This window comes from Euphorbia lathyris, chromosome 1 (genome assembly GCF_963576675.1).
Source record: "Euphorbia lathyris chromosome 1, ddEupLath1.1, whole genome shotgun sequence".
Taxonomy (NCBI): domain Eukaryota; kingdom Viridiplantae; phylum Streptophyta; class Magnoliopsida; order Malpighiales; family Euphorbiaceae; genus Euphorbia; species Euphorbia lathyris.
In genome coordinates, this window is record NC_088910.1 from 58892720 (window position 1) to 58916468 (window position 23749).

Sequence of the window (23749 nt, forward strand, 5' to 3'; positions counted from 1 at the left end):
AAATTGGTCTTGTAACATCGTGACTGGATCAAGATTCACTATACCGTTAACGGATGATGTGGTTGAGGACGATGGTTTCTCTACCGATATGTGTCCACGTTCTGCGGGTCACATACTGCTGTTGATTGCCATTTCCTCAAAAAGTTCTCTCGCTTGGGCGGATGTCTTCTTCATAAATAACCCTCCCGACATTGCATCTAATGAACCTCTAGTTGTAGGATTCAATCCATTATAAAATGTTTGCATTAAAAGTGCATCGGGCAATTGGTGGTGTGGGCATAAACATTGAAGTTCTTTAAAACGTTCCCAAGCCTCATAAAGAGTTTTATTATAATTTTGAGAAAAAGATGTTAACTCTTTTATGACTCTTGCGGTTTTTGCTAAAAGAAAATATTTTAATAAAAACACTTGGGCTAATTGTTCCCAAGTCGCAAATGTTGCGCCTGGCATAGAAGTTAATCATTCTTTGGCTCTATCCTTCAAAGTGAAAGGAAAGAGTCGAAGTTTGATTGCTTCGGCAGTCACATCTGGCACTTTAAAAGTGTCACAAATTTCAAGGAAATTTGTCAAATGGGTGTTAGGATTTTCGTTAGGTAACCCATAAAATGTTACATTATTTTGCAACATATTAAGCAAAGCGGGCTTAATTTCAAATTGGTTTGCTGTGATTCTAGGTCTAACGATACTATTGGTTACACCGGCCACTCCTAGCCTAGCGTATTCCATCAGTGTTGGTGGGTTTGCCATATTTTCTGGCTCGAAATTTTGTTTGTTTTTGTTTTTCTTGTCTTTCTTTTTCTTTTTAAGTGTCTTCTCAATTTCTGGATCTAACGGGTTTGGTGCAATGCTTGAACTTCGAGAATTGCGCATGAACTTGAAATTTTGCACGAACCGAAACTACCTTCAAAACAGAATTGAAAAATAAATATGTTAGTAAATTAAAATTAATAAATTATAAAAGTTAGCATAAGTATGTATAAACCTAGATTCGAAATAAAACACGAAAAATCTATTTTTTTTTGTTAAAAATTTTGGCGTTCCCCGGCAACGGCGCCAAAAACTTGTTGAGCAATTTCCGCAAGTGCACGGTTTCGCCTGTAGTAATAAAAAGATATCGATCCCACAGGGAACGTTTTTCAACAAAAACTTATTTATGTGTGAATTAAATAGGACTTAAGGTTTATAGAAATAGATAATCGTTAATTGAAATTGGTTTTGAAATTGATAGAATAAGAATTAGGTTAGAATATGTAGAATGTTAGAAATCAATTCTGTTTTGAAAATGAATTACAAAACAGAAACATTTAGTGTTTAAAATAAGAGATTAATTGTATTCGTTTGCATTAAGCAAAGAAGACAACTTTAAACTTTGTATAAATTATAAAAGTGTAATAACGAAAACTCCTTCAATTAAAAGGCTTTGAACCGTAGACAATCCTCCTACGGTCGGGTTAGATTGCTACCCTAACCAAATTAATTCTCAAAGAATGAATTTGCCTAAGTGTTCAACAAAGTTTCCTTGTAAAGATATTGAATTTAACAACGTTTTAATGAAAACACCAGAACTCACTTCGGATCATTTACAGAAGTGCTACATAAAATTATATTGAATTGCATGAACTTTATTAGATGAAGTGTGAATTTGATACAAGTTTACAGTGAATAAAAAGCATGGAAGCATTCAAAACGACATGAGAGTTCCGGGTCATCAATCCTTTCCTCAAACCTCGTTAGAGTTTGTCAGGCTCCGGGGTCGAATCCGCTACTTAATCTTCTCGCTGAATCTTCAGAATAGAGATGGTTCTTCTACTACCAAAATGTAAACTAGTTTTAACAGATCTTAATCTAAATCTAATCGCTATTGTGTATGTAATTATTTGATAAACAATGTGTGTACATCATATCGCTTTTTACAAAATCGAACTTCTAACTCTGAATCATTTGACTTAGAATTTCTGCATAAATTCTGTACTAAATCTTAACTCTCAATTATATTTTTTTTCAACTCCGAATCAACTCTTTATTTATAGATGTTGAAGAGTCGTGTCTAGGGGACGTGTTTTGCTGCGAAGAGACGTTTCTATCCAATCGAACGGACGCGTATCTTTGAAATCGAACATGTGTAAGATGTGCTGCCTGAAAATCTGAAGTTACCGAGATACTAAAATCTTTACCGAGATTAGGGAAGTGAAATTTCAGCCTTCGGTCGAAAGGGAGGAGTGACTGGCCGACGCATGTCGCGGCCAAGAATAGGGAATCTCGGTCGCGACACGGGTGATTATTCCCGGATCAGACTTCGTTCCCGTCCTTCGTAACGACGCGTTTGATTTTCGTCGTCTTTGACTCTTTTTATAGGGTTTTTCCTTCGTTTCTGACCTCTTTTCGTTCCTATTTGGATTTTACCAAATATTTGGGTACCTTGCATGAAAGAAACATATTCGGACGTAAAAGTACTCTAAATAGATATAAACAACACAAATTCATAGCAAAACTGATGTAAATAATGATGATATTTTAGGTATATTTTGTGTTTAACAATAGCCTTCCTTTATCTTGGAGACTTAAGTTTGTTAGAGTAGTATCGTTGATGCCTTGGAGATAGCATTGGGGGCGATAGGAGTATAATTCCTCATATCTTCCCATATGATGCTCCCTGGAAGGCGTTCTGGAATGATGATACATGTAGTGTTGAGGGATGGGCTCTCTTCCTCTAGATCAGCCTCTAGTGTTTTCTCCCTGGGAATCTAGAGACTGATCTCTCTTTAAAAGGAAGCTTAAGAAGATATGGTGTATGGTAGAATAAGCAACATATTCCTACATGTTTTTATGTTTATTGGTCTATCTAACCTCTTTAAGTTCTTTCCTAACATTCTTCATTTATGTTGTATGTTCATCTTTAAGGATGCCCATTGATTCCTGAACGGATCCCATATTATAGACAAATTGTTTCGTGATCTCATCCATAAACTTCCTCTATTCTGGATCACTAGAACCCAAACATACCTCCATATGTAGGTCAAACTCCAAGGTGATCTGTAAAAGTCATACTGGATTATCATTTACGTCTACAAAAGTTCTAGATCTCTATGGTGGGTTTGATGATGAAGGGATCAACAAACTATTTAGTTAAGTCATTGTTTTGTTTATTTGATCCATGTTCACCACACCAAATTGATTTATGATAATTTAAAGTCAGCCTTCTAGGATCCTTCCAATGCCTAAGATATGCAGAAAAATGATCAAGGAGAGGTTGTGGATCTGTGACCCCACTCTAATGCTAGAGTCAACAAAGCTAAATGAGGAGAAAAATAGTGAAAAGTATGTAGCTAAAATATTCAAGGAGAATATTATCTTTTTTGTGCACAGTGTACCTTTTTATTTATAAGATAAAATAATTTTTTGCCCTAAATGATATGGGTTCCATATGGTGGTTTCTTAGTGGGGGAAGTTTGCTGTCAACCTGAAATGGTTGCACACTGGTTGTCAGCAAATCAAGGCGCATGACTAGGGTTGAATATGTATGATCCTAACAAGATATGTAAGTGTTTTACTAGTTTATTGAGGTATTTACAGAGTATTTTCACTATTGTAATTAGTTAGGATTTATATTACAGTTACTAGAGGTAAATACCCTCTAGTTATAGTTATACATTAAGGCTATATATAAAGCCTTACTCTGTATCTTGTAAATCAACTCTGTTATTTTCTTCAATCATGAATCTAATTCTCTTTCTTCTTGTTTTTCTCTTCGGTTGAGATCTTGTTATGGTATTAGAAAAAATATATTTTTGCATACGAATCATAGTTTTTCTCTTTTGTTTATGGATTCATTCCACAATTCATTCATATTTACTGTCTGCGATCTTTCTCTTTGAAAATGTCTTATATTGCAGCAGTTGCTGGAGAGAATGGCGGCAATGGAAATAATGATAACAATCTGAATCAAGAAGGAAATCAAAATTAAAGAGGCAATCAACATCGATGAGGTAATGAGAATCAAAATTTTATAGATGTTACTAAAAAACCTTCAAGTCATTTCTTTATATATCCAGGACAAAACCCTAGCCTAGTCCTGGTTACTCAACTTCTTAACAACCGAAATTATTTCTCCTAAAGTCGATCTATTAAAGGATATCTGCTTGCTAAGAACAAATACTGCTTCATGGATGGTTCTTTGCCTCCTTTTGTCATTCATGTTCCTAATCAGTCGGCATGGCATCGATGTAATCAAATGGTTCTATCTTTTAAAGCATGCTCTCTCACTGCCAATTTCACAATCGATCATCTAGTTTGAGACAACAGCACAAGTTTGGAAAAATATGAAGAACATATTCTCTCAAGGTCATGCTCTTCACATTATATAGTTATATGATGAAGTACATGTTATTTTGCAAGGAGATCTATGTCAATGATTATTACACGAAGTTGCAAATCATTTGGGAGGAGTTTTTCAAATTTAGGATAATATGTTCTTGTACTTGTACCGTTGAGAGTGCAGAGAATTGTCAAGCAATCAAAATTCTAAGAGCCTTTTAAGAACAAGATTTCATCATCAAGTTCTTGAGAGGATTGAATGTTAATTTTGGAATTTTTAAATCGCAAATCCTTATGATGGAGCCTTTTCCTTCTATTGATCATAATTTAATATTGTAATTCAACATGAGCATCATTTGGAGATATCACAAGTACAATTTATTCCAATAAAGTCTAATATCAATTTTACAAGCGGAAATCGTACTCACAATATTCAAAATTATGTTTAGAAGTCTTACGGAAAGAAAAGACTACTATGTTCTTTCTAGGACAATGAAGGTCACACCATGGATCACTGTTTCAAGAAACGCGATTATCCACCTAATTTTAAGCATAAGAAGAGATTTGCTGCTAATCTTGTTATTGATGAAGAACCTGTTATAGCATAAGAAACAATGGATATTACTTTTGATCAATATTCCAAGCTTATAAGTCTTGTTCATCGACTAGATAAGACATGTACTAAGTCATCTTTGAATTCCATTTCAACACATGTTGTCGTTCACAATGTTGCTTCATTAAAGAGCAATTTCACTACAAAACAATCAGCTATCAATTCTTTTATAAAGGATGATTCATTACTATGAATAATTGATTCTAGAGCTACTAATAATGTAATTAATTCTACATCATTTTTTATTTCCTTAATTGTTATTCCTTCCAAGATAGGTCACTTACCTAATAATACAACTGTGTTTCTTGGTTTCAAATGAGTCATTAGTCTTACAAATGAATTGATTTTAAAAGATGTGTTATACATACCCAATTTCTCTTTTAACTTAGTTTCAGTAAGCAAACTCTTAAAGGGTAATGATTGTTTTATAATTTTTTAAGGCACATAAGTGTTTATTTCAGGATAATTTGAGCAAGAAGATGGTTGGTACAACTAAAATGCAAGGAGGTCTATATCATTTTGTTGTTACTAAGCCTAGTGTTGTACATTGTTTGTCTCAATCTTCTTATGTTTCACAACCTTATAATAAGAATGCATTTCCTATTTGGCATTATAGGTTAGGGTATTTAGCTGATGGAAGATTGCATACAATGTACACAAACTTCCATATTATAAATAAAATTTATTCAGATTTTGTATGTCTTGTGTGTCCTTCGGCCAAACAGAGAAGATTATCTTTTCATATTAGTCAATCTAACACTAAAAAATGTTTTGAGTTATTGCATATTGACACTTGGGGGCCTATGGCTGTTTCATCATTTCTTGGTTATATATATATATATATATATATATATATATATATATATATATATTTAACTATTATAGATGATTATAATAGGTTTTGTTGGATATTCTTTATGCCATCTAAAGACAAGGTTCCTGTTGCCATTGAAAGGTTTTACAATTATGCTTTTACTTAGTTTGGTGCTCGAATTTGAACAGTTAGATCTGATAATGCACATGAGTTGTATTTAGATAAAGTTTATGCTTCTGTAGGTGTTTTACATGAAACATCATTACCTTACACTCCCCAGTAGAACAATGTTGTTGAAAGAAATAATTAACACTTGCTTAGAATAGCAAGGGTTTTGCTTTTTGAATAAGGTTTGACATTAAACTTGTGGTCAAATTGTGTTTTACATATAATACATTTGATGAACATTGTGCCTTCCCCTGTGATTGATAATAAAACTTTATACAATATCTTGTATAACAAGGATCCTAAGTATGGTGATTTAAGAGTTTTTGGATCATTGGCTTATGCTACTACTTTAGGCAATTACAAGAAAAAGTTTGATGTTCGAGTTGTTCCCTGTATTTTGGTTAGAAATCAGGCAAATATATAGATTGTTTGAATTAGAACATAGGAAATCATAGTTTCTTGTGATGTTGTTTTTCATGAACATTTATTTCCTTATTCTCACATCAATAGTCGTTGTCTGATAATATTAGTTTTTCTTTGTTAGACACTAAGCACACTATGTCATTTTCCCTTTCACATGATATAAGATACATGACAGACATTTGTTTTCGTGTTGTCTAAATTTTTTTCATGACAGTATATTAAAATTCTGTCATTTAAAAGTTTAATTGAAAATGCACTCGATTCACATGTGGCATTCCGGTGACACAATCCTGTCATCCAAAGAAAACACGCATTTTCGTTAAAATTTACTTGATCATCAGATGACACTTGTAATAAATGACTGTCATTGTATGCGGAAAACAAAAAAAGCGGCAAATGAAATTTCACTTACGCAGCCATATACCAAATTTAGGCGCTCGATCGTTTGATCGAAACTTCTCATCTCATATATAAACCCCCCTCTCTCATCCCAAACCCCATTTAGAGCTCGAAACACAGTACTAGTAAGCCATATTTTCTTTGTTCCTGGATGTATTAGAGTTTCATTGTTCCTTACTCTATCTTTTCCTCATCTGATTTACTCTTGTGTATGTGGATTTCAGCAGCTGGAATAAGGATCTATTGATTTTCAGACCTATTATTAAAAGGGTTAGATCTCTCGCTTAGATACACCGATTTTATTGTATTTATTGTTAGATTCACTGCTGAAAAGCTTGGATCTTTATCTTTTTTAACCTATGGCAATATAGTGCATGATGCTAAAAATGTTATGAACTCATCTGATTTCTTTAAATTTGAACATAATATTTGTAAGGATAGTAAGAATGCTTAACTACATGGGAAGGCTGACTGAAGAGATTGTCAATCACTTCATGCCTTTAGTATATGGGAAGATTTCTTTAACTTATTGAGTATATATTATTGTTATGTTGGTTTGAACTGATTGGTTGCATGTATGATGTTGTTGTGGGTGGTGTTGTTGTGATAGGTTTACAATATATCTTCTACTTGGCTTGTTATCTGATTGAGTATGTGTATGTGTATGAAGCATGTTGGCTTGTTTATGCTTGATGTTTTATTTAAGAAGCTAGAACTGATTGAGTATATGCATGAATATTCGTTGTGCTTGGCCACACTGAACTGATTGAGTATATGTATGTGTATGAAGCATGTTTATATTTGATGTTCTGTTTAGGAAACTAGAACTCATTGAGTATATATATTGTTATGTTGGTTTGAACTGAATGATTACATGTATGATGTTGTTTTGGGTGATGTTGAAATAGGTTTACTATATATCTTCCACTTGGCTTGTTATCTAATTGAAACCATTCAAAATAGTGATGGGTTTTTTATGCTATCAGCATAAGTTATGAACTTGTGGTTAGAGCATCGCAAACTTCACCGTGCTCACTTTCCAACGAGTACAATCCAAGTGGCAAGTATATTGTAAAGGGTTATGTATGTGCATTGCTATTAACTGATTGGTTGAATACTTGAACCATGCATGAAGTGATTGGTATGAATGTGAGTTATATTTCTATGAAATTATTGGTACGAACTGATTGGTTAGATAGAACTATGTAGGAAGCTAGAACTCATTGAGTCCGTGTATGAATGTTCATTGAGCATGTGGCTGATTAGGCATACTCTTAAGCTTTGAGTGTTCATTGTGATTGGACATACTCTTATACCTATGAGTTATACTGCTAGAACTGACTGAGTATGTGTATGAAGCATGTGTTTATGTTTGATGTTCTATTTAGGAAGCTAGACTGATTGAGTATGTATATGAATGTTCATTGGGAATATAGATGGATTATGCATAGTCTAAGGCTATGAATGTTCATTTGATATGTGTATGAATATTCATTAGGCATATGTAGCTGATTAGGCATAGTATAAAGCTGAAAATGTTATGAACTTACCTGATTCCTTTTTATTTGAATATGAGTTATGCTGCTGAGATAGGTTTACAATATATCTTCCACTTGGCTTGTTATCTGATTAAAACCATTCAGAATGGTGATGGGTTTTCGATGCTATCAGCATATGTTATGAACTTGTGGTTACAACATCGCAAACTTCATCATCGTGCTCACTTTTCAATGAGTACAATCCAAGTGGCAAGTATATTCTAAAGGGTTATGTATGTGCATTGCTATGAATGTTCATTGAGCATGTAGCTGATTAGGCATATAGTATAAAACTATGAATGTTTATTATAATATGGGATACTCTTATACCTACGAGCTATACTGCTAGAACTGATTGAGTATGTGTATGTGTATGAAGCATGTTTATGTTTTATGTTCTGTTTAGGAAGCTAGAACTGATTGAGTATGTGTATGAATATTCATTGGGCATGTAACTGATTAGTTACATGTATGATGTTGTTGTGGGTGATGCTGAGATAGGTTTACGATATATCTTCCACTTGGTTTGTTATCTGATTGAAACCATTCAGAATGGTGATGGGTTTTCGATGCTATCAGCATAAGTTATGAACTTGTGGTTAGAGCATCGCAAACTTCATCACCGTGTTCACTTTTCAACGAGTACAATCCAAGTGGCAAGTATATTGTAAAGGGTTATCTATGTGCATTGCTAGTAACTGATTGGTTGAATATCTTAACCATGCATGAAGTGATTGGTATGTGTATGTGTATGAAGCATGTTTATGTTTGATGTTCTGTTTAGAAAGCTAGAACTGATTATGTGCATGCATGAAAATGTTCATTGAGATTGACCATACTCTTACAATGTTCCTTTTCATTTGGCTTGTTAATGTACAAAAAAGCATCCAACATGGTGATAAATTTATGATGCATTCAACATAAAGAGAGTCCCTTGTGGTGACAGCATCATAAACCTCATTACCAAGTTCATTGTTCAACGAGTACAATCCAAGTGGGAGGAACATCTTAAAAGGGTCAATTTAGACTACTTGCATGTTCTGACATGCCTTGCAAACGATAAGATGTCTTTTGATATGACTTGAATATACATATATATATATATATATATATATATATATATACGAACTGAATAGCAAGCTCTACGTTATATTACAGGGGGGGTTAAGTGTTGCCTTTCGGTTCTCCTTCATATTCCAAATCTCCTTTACTATCTCATAGTAAAGATAGTAAAGGAAATTTGGAATTTGAAGAAGAACCACATTTGGAGCCCCTCATATTCACATTGCATACTCCTCAGTCCATCTCCAGGCGAGCCCCTCATAATCTTCCCTGTTGCTGAGGTATTGCTCATCAACTTCTTCTTGCCCAGGAAATGGCGCCTCAATGTCGGGTTGTAGTAGTAGATCATATATGTGCCACAACATCTACAAAATGCATAGAATGATTAGATCACAAACATGATTAAGTGTTTATCAAATGAACTAGATAAATGGTGGCATATCTATACCATGGCAGTGGGATAGGGAGGGTGAGTAAGGAGACGGGGAAGATAAATCATCCCCTCAAGAGCCACGTTAAGATGATAGATCTTATTCCAGAAACGAAACTGAGAATAAGAGGAGACATTGATTAGTGTATGTGTATACAATTTTATGTAGGTTCATATATCTTAATGAGATAAGTTAATATTACTGTTGGAGCTCTGTTTGGAAACTCCAAAGGGTAGCTGATTCTAATTTCAAATACACCCCTTTCATATGGGGTGTATTGGGGGCCTTTTATTCTGACACCCATTTGAAGAAGTTATCATCCAGATGACCTATTATCATCCAAGATAAGAAAAATCATTACAAGTAGAAAGAAGAAATCAGGAAGAGTTAAAGAAGAAAATATGGATTGACATACCATCGATGGCCAGAAGCCACCATAGGTTCTCCATGTACAATTTCTCCATGTCAGAAATTACATCTTCCTGAACAATCGCAAGGGGATCCATTATACAATATAATTTTCTGGGTTGAATGTATGGACACTGAACGATTGTGATGCTTATTATTTATACTGATATGATAGTGGCTAAGTGAAAGGTCGTGAAAGGGGAAAGGTCTTTAGTGCGTTTAGGGTTTTGTGTAATGATGCTAGTGTATTAGTGACCTGCTTTGGGTTTTGCAGATATCAAGACTTTAGGATTATAGGTCTAATAATGACTCCAAGATATGGACATGTATTGGTTATTTTTTTTTTTAGTTTTAGTTCAGAAATTTATGTGTACAAATGTAAACAGATTATGAGCATTGGTCTCCAATAAAATTAAAACTATTGATACACAGATTTTCATGTTCATTTGAGTATGTTTCATTATTCAGGTAAAACCCATAAATTCATACGAAGAAGAAGGCAAAAAGTGACATTTTAATTTTAAAAAATGGCATCTAAACAATAATAAAAAGACATTAAAATAAACGAATCTGTCATCTGAAAATAAATCCTTTGACATGATTGATTAAGACCTATGCCATCTAAAATAAGCTATAACGACAGAAATTATTATACGAACTATCATCGCAAATTCAATATACCAATTTCCCCCACGTCAACTTGACGGTTTTAATTATTAGTATGTCATGTGATGACATTCAAGGTGACGGTCGTAATAAATAAGCTGTATCGTAACAAGAGTAAGATGACAGTATGCAAATAGGCTAATGTCATGGGTCGTGCCTTCACATGACAGAACCTAACCATCGTCTGAAGGTGCAACAGATAGCAGCGAGCCCCGTGATAGTTTTATATCTCGCGGGACGACAGTTTTTAACCATCGTCTGAGGGGCTATTGGCGTAGTGGCATTCTGTTTTTTTTATAAGTGTGGTGTCTTTGATAGTTTATATTTTGGTTTCAGTCTGATTGATAATCATAGGAGTGATAATATACTTACAGATTCTTCTATAATTCCCACTAGATAAAAAAATCATATGCATCACAATCTGTCCAAGTCAGTGTTCCTTATGGCAATACAAAAAATGCACATACATGAGCTATTCTGCTACATCTTCACAAATGATTATGTTCCACCAAAATCTAGTAAACACATAGCACTTCATATGTATCTCAAAGACTTCCATTGAAATTTATTACACTCGAACCAAGGTATACTTTCTACACAATCTGTAAACTAAAGTATGCCTTTAGTTTTATCTTATGATAAGTTTTCAACAAAGCAAAAAGCATACATATTCAACATGAATACTTTTCCTGAGCCTAAGTCATACAAAGAACCAGTAAAAAAAATGCTGGAGGACAACAATGAAAGCTAAAATTCATGCATTGGAAAAGAATAACACATGGATACTCATTGATCTTCCATTAACAAAAGTTATAGTTGGATTTAGGTGGATTATTAAGGTTAAGCTCAAATCAGATGTTACCTTGGAAAGGTACAAGGCAAGACTTGTAGTAAAGGCTACACTCAAACTGAAGGAATAGATTATTGAGATACATTAGTAAAAAAGTTGACTACTATTAAGGTATTATTGACTGTTGCAGCAAGTCAAAATTAGGAATTATTTCAATCAAATGTCAACAGTGCCTTCCTGCATGGGGACCTTGATGAAGAGGTTTATATGGAGCTTCCACAAGGTTTTTAAGTTCAAGATAAAACAAAGGTTTGCAAGCTAGTAAAGTATTTATATGGGTTGAAACATGCTAATATGTAATGGAATGCCAAGTTAACCTCTCCCTTGCTTAGTTTTGGGTATCAACAGTCACAATTTGGTCGCTCCTTGTTCAAAAAGAAGGTCAACACCAAAATGACTGTTTCTAGATAGTATGAAGAAATTGAAGCTGTCAAATGTTTTCTAGATAGTAAGTTCAAGATCAAGGACCTCAGGCATCTCAAATTGTTTATATGAATAGAAGTATTAAGAAGTCATAAAGGTGTTTTTCTTCAACAAAGAAAACATGCCCTTGAATTGTTGTCTTCTAAACCAGCAACCGTTCCTATGGAATCTTCAGTGAAGTTATCTAAATCAACATGGGTCGCTCTTAATGATCCAACAATATACAAAAGGCTTATTGGTAGACTTATTTATTCAATAACTACGAGACTGATATCACTTTTGCTATCAATTATCTTAGTCAATTTCTTCAGTCATCTACCGTTAGGAAATAGAACATGTGTAGGCGCAGTGGAAAATAAGTTTTTTTTTTCCATTTTCATATCCCGTAAGATCCGTTAATCGTTATTTCATATCATAAATAAGTTAAACATAGATACATTATTTGAAGATCTATCTGTCGTTGCAAACGAAGTGCCCATATAAATCTACTAATCTTCTCAATGAACTAGATCAACCTCAATCTTGTTTATGCACTAATCAACCTTGTCTAGAGATCACAAGTAGAACGCCTCTAATTGAGTAAGGTGTCTATACACGAGAAGATATGTTTCAAGTTTTACTATTTTTCTAGTGGATTCTTTGTTTTCATGGAAAAGCAAGAACAACCAGTATTCTTTTGTAGTTCCACAGAAGCAGAGTATATGGTCCTAAATGTTACAACTTGTAAAATTCAATGGATTATGTACTTTCTCAATTCAATTGGTTTTTCTTCGTCATCTTCATCAATTATATATTGTGATAATATGTTAGCTGTCTATTTAGCACATAACTCAGCTTTCCATGAGCGGTCTAAACATATAAAGATGCGTTTGTCACTTTCTCAAAGCCAAGCTTCAAGTTGGTCTAGTTAAATTTATATCCTGTCAAGACTCAATAACAACTTGCGGATATCCTTACCAAAGTCTTACCAATCAAGCCTTTTACAGATTTACTTCTAAAACCAAGATTGATCAATTTTCGTCGTCCAGCTTGAGAGAGGCTAAATAAGTGGATTACTGTTTTATTAAGGTATTTACTGAGTATTTTCACTATTGTAATTAGTTAGGATTGATGTTAGAGTTACCGGAGGTAAATACCCTCTAGTTATCGTTATACAGTAAGGCTGTTTATAGAGCATTTACATGGACCAATCAAGAAAGAGCACAAGGTCTAACACAAGATCTCAACTAAAGAGAGAGAGAAGAAGAAATAGAATTAGAGTTGTGATCGAAGAAAATGACAGAATTGGCTTATAAAATACAATGTGGACAGATTTTGGGAAACATATAACGTAATGAGAAAGCAAACAATATCTCTTACCATAAACATAAACCAGTATCATACTTGAAGCTTTCGAAGAAAACCTCTTTAATTTCACTCTCATCTCCTCTTAACCACTTCACTTTGCTTAACGAGAAATCTGATCCTTAAGTAATCTGAACACATTCTAGCGATTCAATATTTTCACTTTGGGGGATCTCCATCCCCTTCATAACCATTGACATATGCTTGCATACTATCATTAATTCTTTGAGATTTTAGTGGATGATTCTTCTTGGTTCCCATTAACCAAAAGATAGTCTCCCTTTGAGAATTTGTTCTCGCTCTTCCTAGCATTCTGGTTGATCTGTTTAAAGGAGTCGGATGAAATAAAAAGAGAGTCTTCTTTCTCACTATCAAGAAATTGTCTCTCTAATCTCGAAATTTGAAATTTGGTTCTATTATAAAAAGGAGAATGTGTTTTCCAACTCATATGGTTGGAATTATAACCCATAGCAAGTTGGCTGTCAGCCTTCTGTGTGGTTTTTCAAAACGAACTCCAATAGAACCTCTCGGTTGTCCGTCTGGTATCATTATACAGCTCACTTATATTATCTTCTGAAGCATCAATAATTTTGGTGGCTTGGAAAATGTATTATTGGGTTCCAACGATCTCTTCCAATCTCTCAAAATCTGGCAATGTACGAGTTAATGAATATTTCTTCCACCTAACACCAACACACACAGTTTCTCTGATGAATGTGATTATTCTTGTGTTCTTATATTCATTATTTAACATTTATAATCATGAATTATTTTATTTTAATCATCACAGAGTAATATTATAATTTCTGCAGCATACTATAATAATGAGCATCCGTTATATAAGAAGTCTCTTTTTGAAAGATTCCTTAATCTCTTCACTTATTTTATTTTTATGGGCAATTGAATTTTTTATTACCCAAGATATTACATGAATATTTATAAGAATCTAATGGTAACTAAACATTTAGATAATCATGATTAGATGTATTTATAAATCGAACTTGAGATCTGTTATAAAACTAACCATCCATTTTCAACACAACATGTAGATTGCTCAAAAAATACTTAATTGGAAGATAAGCTAAGTAGAGTAAACACTAAGTATTATTATTGTGCTTTACTATGGTTAAACTTATGGATAAAGTAAGTGGTTAATGATAGAGATAATATACAAAAACTATTCTTTGTTTGAGGAACTAATTGAGCTAAAATTTTAAGTTTATAATTCATGTTCAAAAATAACTTTTATTATCTCATTCACACTCCTTCACAGAGGTCTATTTTATCATATGTTCAAATTTAATCAACAAATTAGATTCTCAAAATTTGACCCTTCCACCATTTGGTTCAAGAGCTTTGATATCATATCAATGAACCAATTAAACTAGAACTTAAATTGGTAATCAAAATTGTAGAATAATTTTTATTATTATCTCTCATATTCTTGAAGCTTAACTAATTTCTAAACTATTGAAATAATGTCAAAAGTATTTTGAACTTAAAATTGATGGTCAAATCCTATAAAAAAAACATATGTTATTGAAATTCCAACACATGATAAGAGTATGTTGTATGCACTTCAAATATAAGAAGTGTTATCTATCTTTATTTCTTAACAAAAATAATAGAAATTGAATTGAGATTCTCTTAAGTTGGATTTCAACTTTGTAATTTCACTTATTAAATATAAAATTGATGGTTCATATTTAATTATTTATTTATCAAATAATAAGGTTTAGTACATCCAAATCTCATAAACTTATCCAAAAAAATTTGATTAGCTCTCTGAACTTACACGGTGTGTTGTTAGCCGCATCAACTTACTTAAAATAACCTATTAGTCACCTGAATTAGTTTAAAGTGACCTATTGGCCTACCGAACTTACTTACAGTGATCCATTTGTCCTCTGAACTTGTTTAAAGTGAAATACATTGCAATGTATCTAAATCTTAAAAAAATAAAAACATAATTCATGATTCTAAGTCGTTAAAACAACTTAACTTTCTATTTTGTACATCTTCATAGCGTTTTTATAAATTTATGGACTTAATCATGACAATTTAAGCAAATTTAAAGAGTTAATAAAATGCCAGGCAAGTTCAATAGGCCAATTAGAGTTTTTAAACAAATTCAAGAGGATGCATTAAATAAAATCTCAACTATTGATTTTGCAATTAATAATAGTTGATATATTAATAATATTGACAAATACACAGAATGATTGTAATTATTCAAGTTTATATCTAGACTTATTATAATAAACAATAATAAACATAGCTTCTCAAGTTGAAATCCAACTTAAGAGGATTTAAATTCTGCCTAACCAATCACATGACCATAGAGAGAGAGTAAAAATACTATTAGGGTTCTTAATTTTGTTTTGTGGACTTCAAAACAAACCAGTTTGAATTCACTCAAGTTGAATTTCAACTTTCAAAATCATAGTTAATAATTAATCAGTAGTTGAGATAAATAAATAAATGATTTTTAAAATCTAACCATTAAATTTCAACTATTACTTTAGTAATAAATGATTGAAATTACAAAACTTGACTCAAAGTTGAGAAAATATTGATCCAAGGCAGAAGGGGCAGAAGGAAAATAAAAGACAAAAAGAAGATTGTAGCGACAAAATGTATGTAAGTGGGTAAGTAGCAGCATGTGACAATAAGAACATCGTCGTCACCATCCTTATAATTATGAATAAATTCCCAAAAAAACAAATGACGAGATCTCAGATAGTTAGATAGAGAGAATTTTGGATATTGTTCTTGGTGGGCAAAAAATCTTTTTCGTGGGAAGAGAGAAACCTTATTTTAAAACCTAAGATGGAAACTATGTGGACTTTGTTCTCTCTTCTCTCAAATATTATCAAAATTAATGCACTTCTCTTGTCTTATTAGCATATTACTACCTATACACTCTTTCCCACCACTCACAATATAATCTATTTGCCCAATTCTGCACAACAATTTGGGAACTACAAAACCCCACCATTTAGATGTAATATTACCAACCACAATCCATTTATGCTTATATATATTCCCTATTTTTAGACTCATCATCTAAGTACACAAACACAAACACACACACATACACTATCATTTTCTGCCTTAACTTCACTGCCTCAAAACACAGAATTACACCAAAACACACCAAAACAGACACTCATAAACCCAACAAGTATAAATTAAAAAAGAACTCTTTTAAATTGTAGTAATTTGTAAAAATCATAAAGACCTGTGTTGCTGCTGCTGCTGCTGCTGCTGCTGTTGATCAACAATGTTGATATTATTAGTTCTTTGTCTCTTAATGCTGCCTGAAGAAGATTCATCTCCACTTGTTTTCTCCATTACAGCTTTCAATGCTTCTTGAATTGAATTTATACAGTACTGTGGTTGCTGCTGCTCTTGTTCATTACTATGCTCACTTGATGAATCTTCTTGATCTCCAGTTATGAATAATACATTCTTTACTCGTCCTCCGAGAGTTGTAATCTCAGCTTTTAGTGTTCTTAAGCGTAAGGCTTTCAGTGTTTTTATCAAGTCTGGTATAAGATCTGATCTATCCTCACAGCAAAGTGATGCTTTTATTACAAATTTTCCATCTTCATCACTTGTATCTACTGTTAATTCATCGATTTCGGTCGGTATAGGACTTGTTTCTGCTATCAATGAAGTCTGCCGTTTTAATTCTTTTACATGTTGGATTACTTCTGCTAACAAAGAAGCTTTGTCTGTCTACAAAGACAAAGACAAAATTAATATTAGAAAGTAAAGAAATAGTGTATGAAAAGAAGAGAACAAGTCTAGATTAATTAGATGATTGAGGCATGAAAGTAGGATAGAAAAAAAGGGGGATTAGGGCATGGCTAATGACTGACAATAATGTTATATTTTTTGTTGCTTTTATATCTTTCACATTGGTTTGACAGATAATATCCGGCAAGAATTTTCTAAGGAAGCTTTTCAACTGCGCTTTGGTTTCTCTTTATCATATCAACTATGCGACATTAACGCTTATTCTCTTTTGGTTTTCTTTTCTTCTTTCTACTCCTTCTCCTCGGAACTCCAAACAATATCAATTATTGTCTATCAAACATAAAAGGAACAAAAAGAAAAGCTACTAAAAAACAAACAAAGAAAAATGTGACAACCTTTCATATCTAAATCTAATGGGTAGGTAGTATCAAATTAGATTCTTTAGCAGAAATCTTTGAAAGAATAATAATAATAGAATATCATATCATATGATTCCCTCCCCTCCCATATTATATCAACATGTGCTTAATACTGACATTTTTGGGGCGTTTCTATTTCAATGATTTTGATAATTAAGATGAATGAAACTTACTTTGGTTGTACTTGGTAATAAGCTGCGAAGTTTAGCAAGATGGTTATTAATTCTCTCCCTTCTTCGCCTCTCAGCTTCGCTGTGACTCTTAGAAGCAGCGAGAGCTTTAGCATCCATGATTTCTTGAGCAGTCATCTTCCCTATCTCAGCCTGCAACCCAAAAGGAGCTGAACCGGGTTGAACCATGTCGGATAGGATCCTAAGATGATCGGTAGATGAACCGTCATAAGCAAATTGCAAACCATGAGGTCTCCGATTGAATAATCCGCCGTATGAAGAAGGAACCTGATGAGGATGGTGAGGAGGAGGGGGGATAAGAAATTGATCGTGGTGGTCACGGACTGCGGTAGAGGCGTAATGATGAGCAGGATTGAAGGATTGAACAGGCGGGATAGACCATGGTAAAATTGGTGAAACTTCAGGGAAAATGAATCCCGATGATCCCCTAACAGCGCCGTAGATTTCAGTGTTTTGGTGGTGATGGTGTTGCATTTGTTGGAGGAATAGCTGTTCTTGATAGGCTTGGAAGTTATGAATTGTTTGGGAGCATTCAGGTTGATCTTCTTGTTTGAAACCACACATGTTTTATATTGATGATGGAGAGAAAAGGACAAAAAAGAAGGATATATATGTTGGTAAAAGGGAGGATGAATTAATTGATGGAATTTTCAGTGCTCCATACTCTTATCTCTTGAGGTAGTGGGGAAGATAGAGCAAGTCTGAATAGAATAGAATAGAATAGAAAAGAGCAAGTCTCTTTCAGTTAGGAAGATGAAGAGGCCTTTTTATTGGAAGTAAAGTAAGTGTAGTTTTGTTGGGTTGGGTTGGGTCTACTTTCTCTCTCTCTCTCCCTCCACCACTCTAATCTAAATATATAGGAGAGGAGAGGAGAGGAGAGAGCCTCCAAGTAGTACTATTATGCTACTCTTTCCTTATTTCTCACGCCATTCTCTATATATCTGCAATGTTTTCAAACTTGAATTTAAATTATTCAAATAAGTAGTAAAATGTTTGGTTGAAACTGTATAATTACAGTAAGTGAGTGGCAATTGAAAATAAAACGCAAGCCACATATTGTCGACCGACCAAACACCCAAAAGCCTGATAGCTTCATCATCATAAAAGAAGAGGGTTTAGCCTATCTTAATTTTATTTTGAATTAATGTTAAATGTTGATGTTAATTAGAATAAGAATGCCTCGGTGTTCGTCTCCATAGTAAGTATAAGTGTTAATAAGGTATATATATCCACGCCACCCTTTTTTCTGTTTCCCCAAGACTATGTAATGATTGTGTCTTGGAACATACTCCATCTCTCTCTCTCTCTCTCTCTTTCTAATTTTTATGGGTATATTTTGGATAGCTATATAGGGGAATATTTTGGGTACCTCTAAAATTATCGATACAGTGAACAAGAGTAGGGGTTGGTCCCTTTTCACTTCATCTATCTATGTATATATGTGCTTCATTTTTCACTTTTCTATTACTACTAAATACTAATCTAAACTAAATATCCTTTTTACTTTTAAAACCGATATAATATATACTAAGCAAATAGTGGTCTCACAGTCCCACATTGCTGTCTTGTATGACCAAAAGGTGCTTTCTATCTCTATTATATTTCAGTTCCTACAAAGTGATACCTTATTTTTTGCCCATTACAATCAACTAATCTTAATTAATTTACTTCTCTATTTTAACCAGACCATAACTTTTAATATTGCACTTCACCTCCTAATTATTCAATTAATTCATTACCACTTTATTTTTTTTTATTTTTTCTTCAAAAATAATATTTATTTATTTATTTATTTTGTTGTTATAATCATTAACTCAAACTCTTGAATGCAAAATATTTTATTGTATATCTGGCGCAACACGTCAGACCAATAATTTAATGTCATGTGACACCTCAATTAATGAAATATTAATATTTTGTAGTTAAATATATATTTTTAGTTAATTATTTGTATAAATTATATGCTTTAAAATATAAGTTCTACATCCTAAAATATATGATTTGTCATTAAATTATTGGTCCGACACACGTATAATATGATGCGCCAAATGTAAAGTAGAAATTCTTATTGAGTGCAACCGTTATTTAATAGTGATAACATCGGGATATTATCCAAGGGATCAAAAAGAATATTTACCAAAACGACCACGTATTGGGAGCGCCAGGGAAGCAATGGCGTATCAAGCAAGCCATCCGAGTGGCGGATCACCTAGACTCTGCCACACGAGATCCGTAGTCAAACCTACGTGAGACCCGCCAGCCTGCCTCGATCCGCCTGGCGAATGGTTGAGCCGATTCCCCATGAAGACAATTAATGGGCCGTTAATGAGCTAACGGCCACACTTAAAGGAGATCCGTAACCGCCATTAATGAGGCTTTAATGGAGACTTTCTGGTTACTGGGAGTTACGATCACATGACTATAAATAGCTTGCACCCCAAGCTATTGAGGTACACACATTCCTTCTCTTCCATAAACCCTACCTTGTCAATATAGTTTATTCTCCTTTTTCCATACTGACTTTGGCATCGGACCTTCCCCTCGTCGAACCCAACGACGCCCCACAGGGAAGGAAGTTGATCGGAAATCCATCACTGGTTATCAAATAGTCTACCGTAAATATTGTTAAGAGTTACTCGTTTTTTCTTATTCTTCTATATATATATATATATATATATATATATATATATATATTTCTTTCTTTCTAAAACTCTATTTCTTCTCCTTATTATTATTATATATTGGAAAAATCGATGTTGAATAGACGTCCGGATACGCCGAACGTGTGAGAGGTGGCCCGTCGGCGCATGCATGCCATGCGCCGCCCTTCCAGCATCTGACGGTATCAAGGTTCTGGCCTATGACAGGTTTTTGGGGTTTGGGAGTTCGATAGTGTGGTCAGTTTCGGCTTTTGGTGACTAGCAATTAGTGAAACAGTACAAACAAATTCTAAATCACGTGCATTAAATCGCTAAAATGTGCCTGAAATTTCCAATAGTCACAGGGAAAATTTCATCAAACTAAAAGCATCCTGGGCCGCACAAAATACATAGATCTAAGATACAAAACATGCATTTATTCGATTAAACCAAACCAATCAAAAGAATCTCAAAAAGGTTCCTAACAGATGTAACACGAAGCTAAAAGGGTTATGATACCAATGAAGGCTATAATAGCCGTTATATACTATCTCTAACAAAAAAGGACGAGTAATGAACCCGGAACAATCAATAAACAAACAACAGATTTAGGGTTACCTCTTGTAGCGTAGATCTGTTGAATATCAACGGAAGAAATTGAATTTGGCTCCATATTGGCTCCATATCACCGATTTAGGAGACTGTTGCACCAGAGGAGCAACCATATTTGTTCCATGAACTAAGAACGCACTTCAAAGAACAAAGGGGGCAACGGCTAGGGAAAGTAGGAGAGTGAAATTGTCTTTTGTAGTATTCTCAATATTTTGTGTTATTAGGATAATAGGTTTAGCTTACATAGTTATCTATTTATAGCTAAACTAAACCTAATGGTTTAACCCTAACCCTAATTGCTTAGGTTACGAACAGATCATAAATGGATCGGTAAATGAGTCAAGATCATTTATTCCATTACGCAATGTAATATTCTCAAACTTACAAACTATATGAAATTATTTTTCCTAAAACAAATATACAACAATATACTCATAAATCATCCAAAATGAAAAGCATAATGAAGTTTATATATATTCTTTTTAGAAGATTGAGTATATATATTCTTCTAAGTAAAATTCACAAATAAAGTTATAATTAAAATTTTGAATTACAAATAAAAACCTTCAACCAAAGTAACTTAGTAATGTGTCGTTTTTTTTTAATTCATGCTGATGTGTAAACTTTTATATATATTATCTTTAATATACTAGTATATCATTCGGAAGTGAGTGAGCTTCTTTGTCCCAAAATCTCTATTTAATTCATGGATATAACGACAAATATAAAATGAAGTAATTGATGGAATAACATTTTTTTTTAGTAGATTAAAATGAAAAAGAAAAAACAACAACACTCCAAGTCCAAAAGCACTATGGAAATTATACATGTTCTTAATCACTTTTGACAAGTGGCACGGTAATCTAGAGCTTCTTCTAATAACTGTATTTTTATCCAATATCCACTTCTTCCCTTCTTTTCTTTTTTGTTTGTCCTAATAAAGGGTTTTATACTCCTACCTAGCTGACCTACCATATGTTGAGAATGAAAAAAAAAAAAAAAACAATAGATTATATATATAATTTCGTTTTATTTATAGGGTTAGTAAAATTTCCTCCTTATGTACCATTATATAAATCATTTTAAAAAGTTTTTTTTTTTCAAAATATAAATCGTTGTAGTTTTTCTAATTTGATTTTTCAATACAAACATTGAATTTTTGTTGTAGTTTTCATTGATTTATGTGTTTTTTTTTACATTCCAAAACTTATTATTCAACTATTATATTGGAGAGAATTTTTTTTAACTTAATTAGACTTTATATTCATTGTATTTCTTAATTTGTGTAAAAAACTTTAAAATGAGTTATATAATCGGACAGATAGAGTACTTACTTATAATTAAATTAGGTAGCAGTAAAGCCATCTAATAAATTTGTAATTAAGTATTAATATGAAGTATATGTCTGTAATTATTCTCTAAGGGTTTATTTGTAATTATCTTTGATAGGTGTAATGTATATAGATAAATTAAGGTTAACTTTTTACTTCTTCTTTCCCTGTCTCTTCTTTTTCTTCATCTGTAAACCTCTCTTCAATCTTCAATATACAAAGTTAATTTTTCTTTCTCAATCTCTGAATTCAATTTTGTTACTATCTCATTCAAATTGCGTCAAAACTCTTGGCGTAATAAAGTTGAAAATACTAATATATATTTGATTAGTGGCTCTCTCCCTCGGTTGCAGAGCGTTTAAATCTGCCTAGACCAAATTCTCATCTTTTATCAGACTCAGTTAATAATTATTTATATAATGGTAATTGGGTTAATCTTTCATCGATAGATAATTTATTGAGAGAGGAAATTGAGTCAGGTCAGGTGGGACTTGAGGAGCACGATATTCCTTTTTGAAAAGTCTCGAGAGAGGGGTTTTTCATTGTAAAGCTATTCACATGTGGGACGTCGTTGATGGTCTTTTTGGTAAAGCTATTCACACTAATAGTAAATTTGCCACGCTATTTGACACTGTGATTAATTCGAGCGTTATCCCTCAAGTAGGTGTCCTTTTGATCATCACCATGGTTAGCGCGGTTTGGATTTTGTGGAAGACTAGAAATAATTCTTTTTTTTTAAGGCAAACCCTCAAACATTTTTAATATGTTTCGTTTGCTTTGGAAATTCATTCCGGAGGCTAACGGATCAGTAAGGGTTATGTCTTCAATTTGATAACGGATCAACACGTCTTTCTTCAATTACATATTGCTAGTAGAGTTCTTAAGGCTCCAAATATTATAACGGTGTGTTGGTCTCATCCTCCCACTAGTTCGAGAAAGGCCAACACATATGAGTCTATGTTAGGTGCTCCTAGATTAGCAGGGACATAAGGAGTTTTCAGCAATCACCAAGGATATGAGGCTCTTTTGAGTTTTCTCTGCCCTCCACATTTGCTTTCGAGGCTAAACTTCAAGGTGCAATGTTTGCTATTGAAACATCTTGGGATCAAAGATAGTTAAATTTATGGCTGGAAGTAGATCTAATGTTTGTGGTTAATTTGTTAAATTCAAAATCTATTTTGGTGCGCCTTTGAGGTTACGACATCGATGGAGGAAATGTCTGTCTCTCTGCTCACAATTGTAACTTGTCATAGGTAATAGGGTAGTGGATGCCTTGATCGGCACGATGTCACTACTAACGACACTATTTGGTTGAATTTGACACCCTCATTTTGAAGTTATT

At 33.3% G+C, this 23749-nt stretch overlaps 1 protein-coding gene and 1 non-coding gene across 2 annotated transcripts; one reads left to right on the forward strand and one right to left on the reverse strand.

Moving 5' to 3' along the window:
• Positions 1 to 262: 262 nt before the first annotated feature.
• Positions 263 to 369, forward strand: LOC136216141 (small nucleolar RNA R71). Its single transcript, XR_010683133.1, has one exon. It is a non-coding gene; the product is annotated as a small nucleolar RNA R71 (small nucleolar RNA).
• Positions 370 to 15816: 15447 nt separating this feature from the next.
• Positions 15817 to 18725, reverse strand: LOC136234674 (transcription factor bHLH30-like). Its single transcript, XM_066024144.1, has 2 exons — positions 17808 to 18725; positions 15817 to 17194 (listed from the first exon to the last, which is right to left on the reverse strand). Exons 1-2 carry the CDS (start codon positions 18387 to 18389, stop codon positions 16685 to 16687), a joined length of 1092 nt encoding a protein of 363 aa, XP_065880216.1. The 5' UTR covers positions 18390 to 18725; the 3' UTR covers positions 15817 to 16684.
• Positions 18726 to 23749: the final 5024 nt, after the last annotated feature.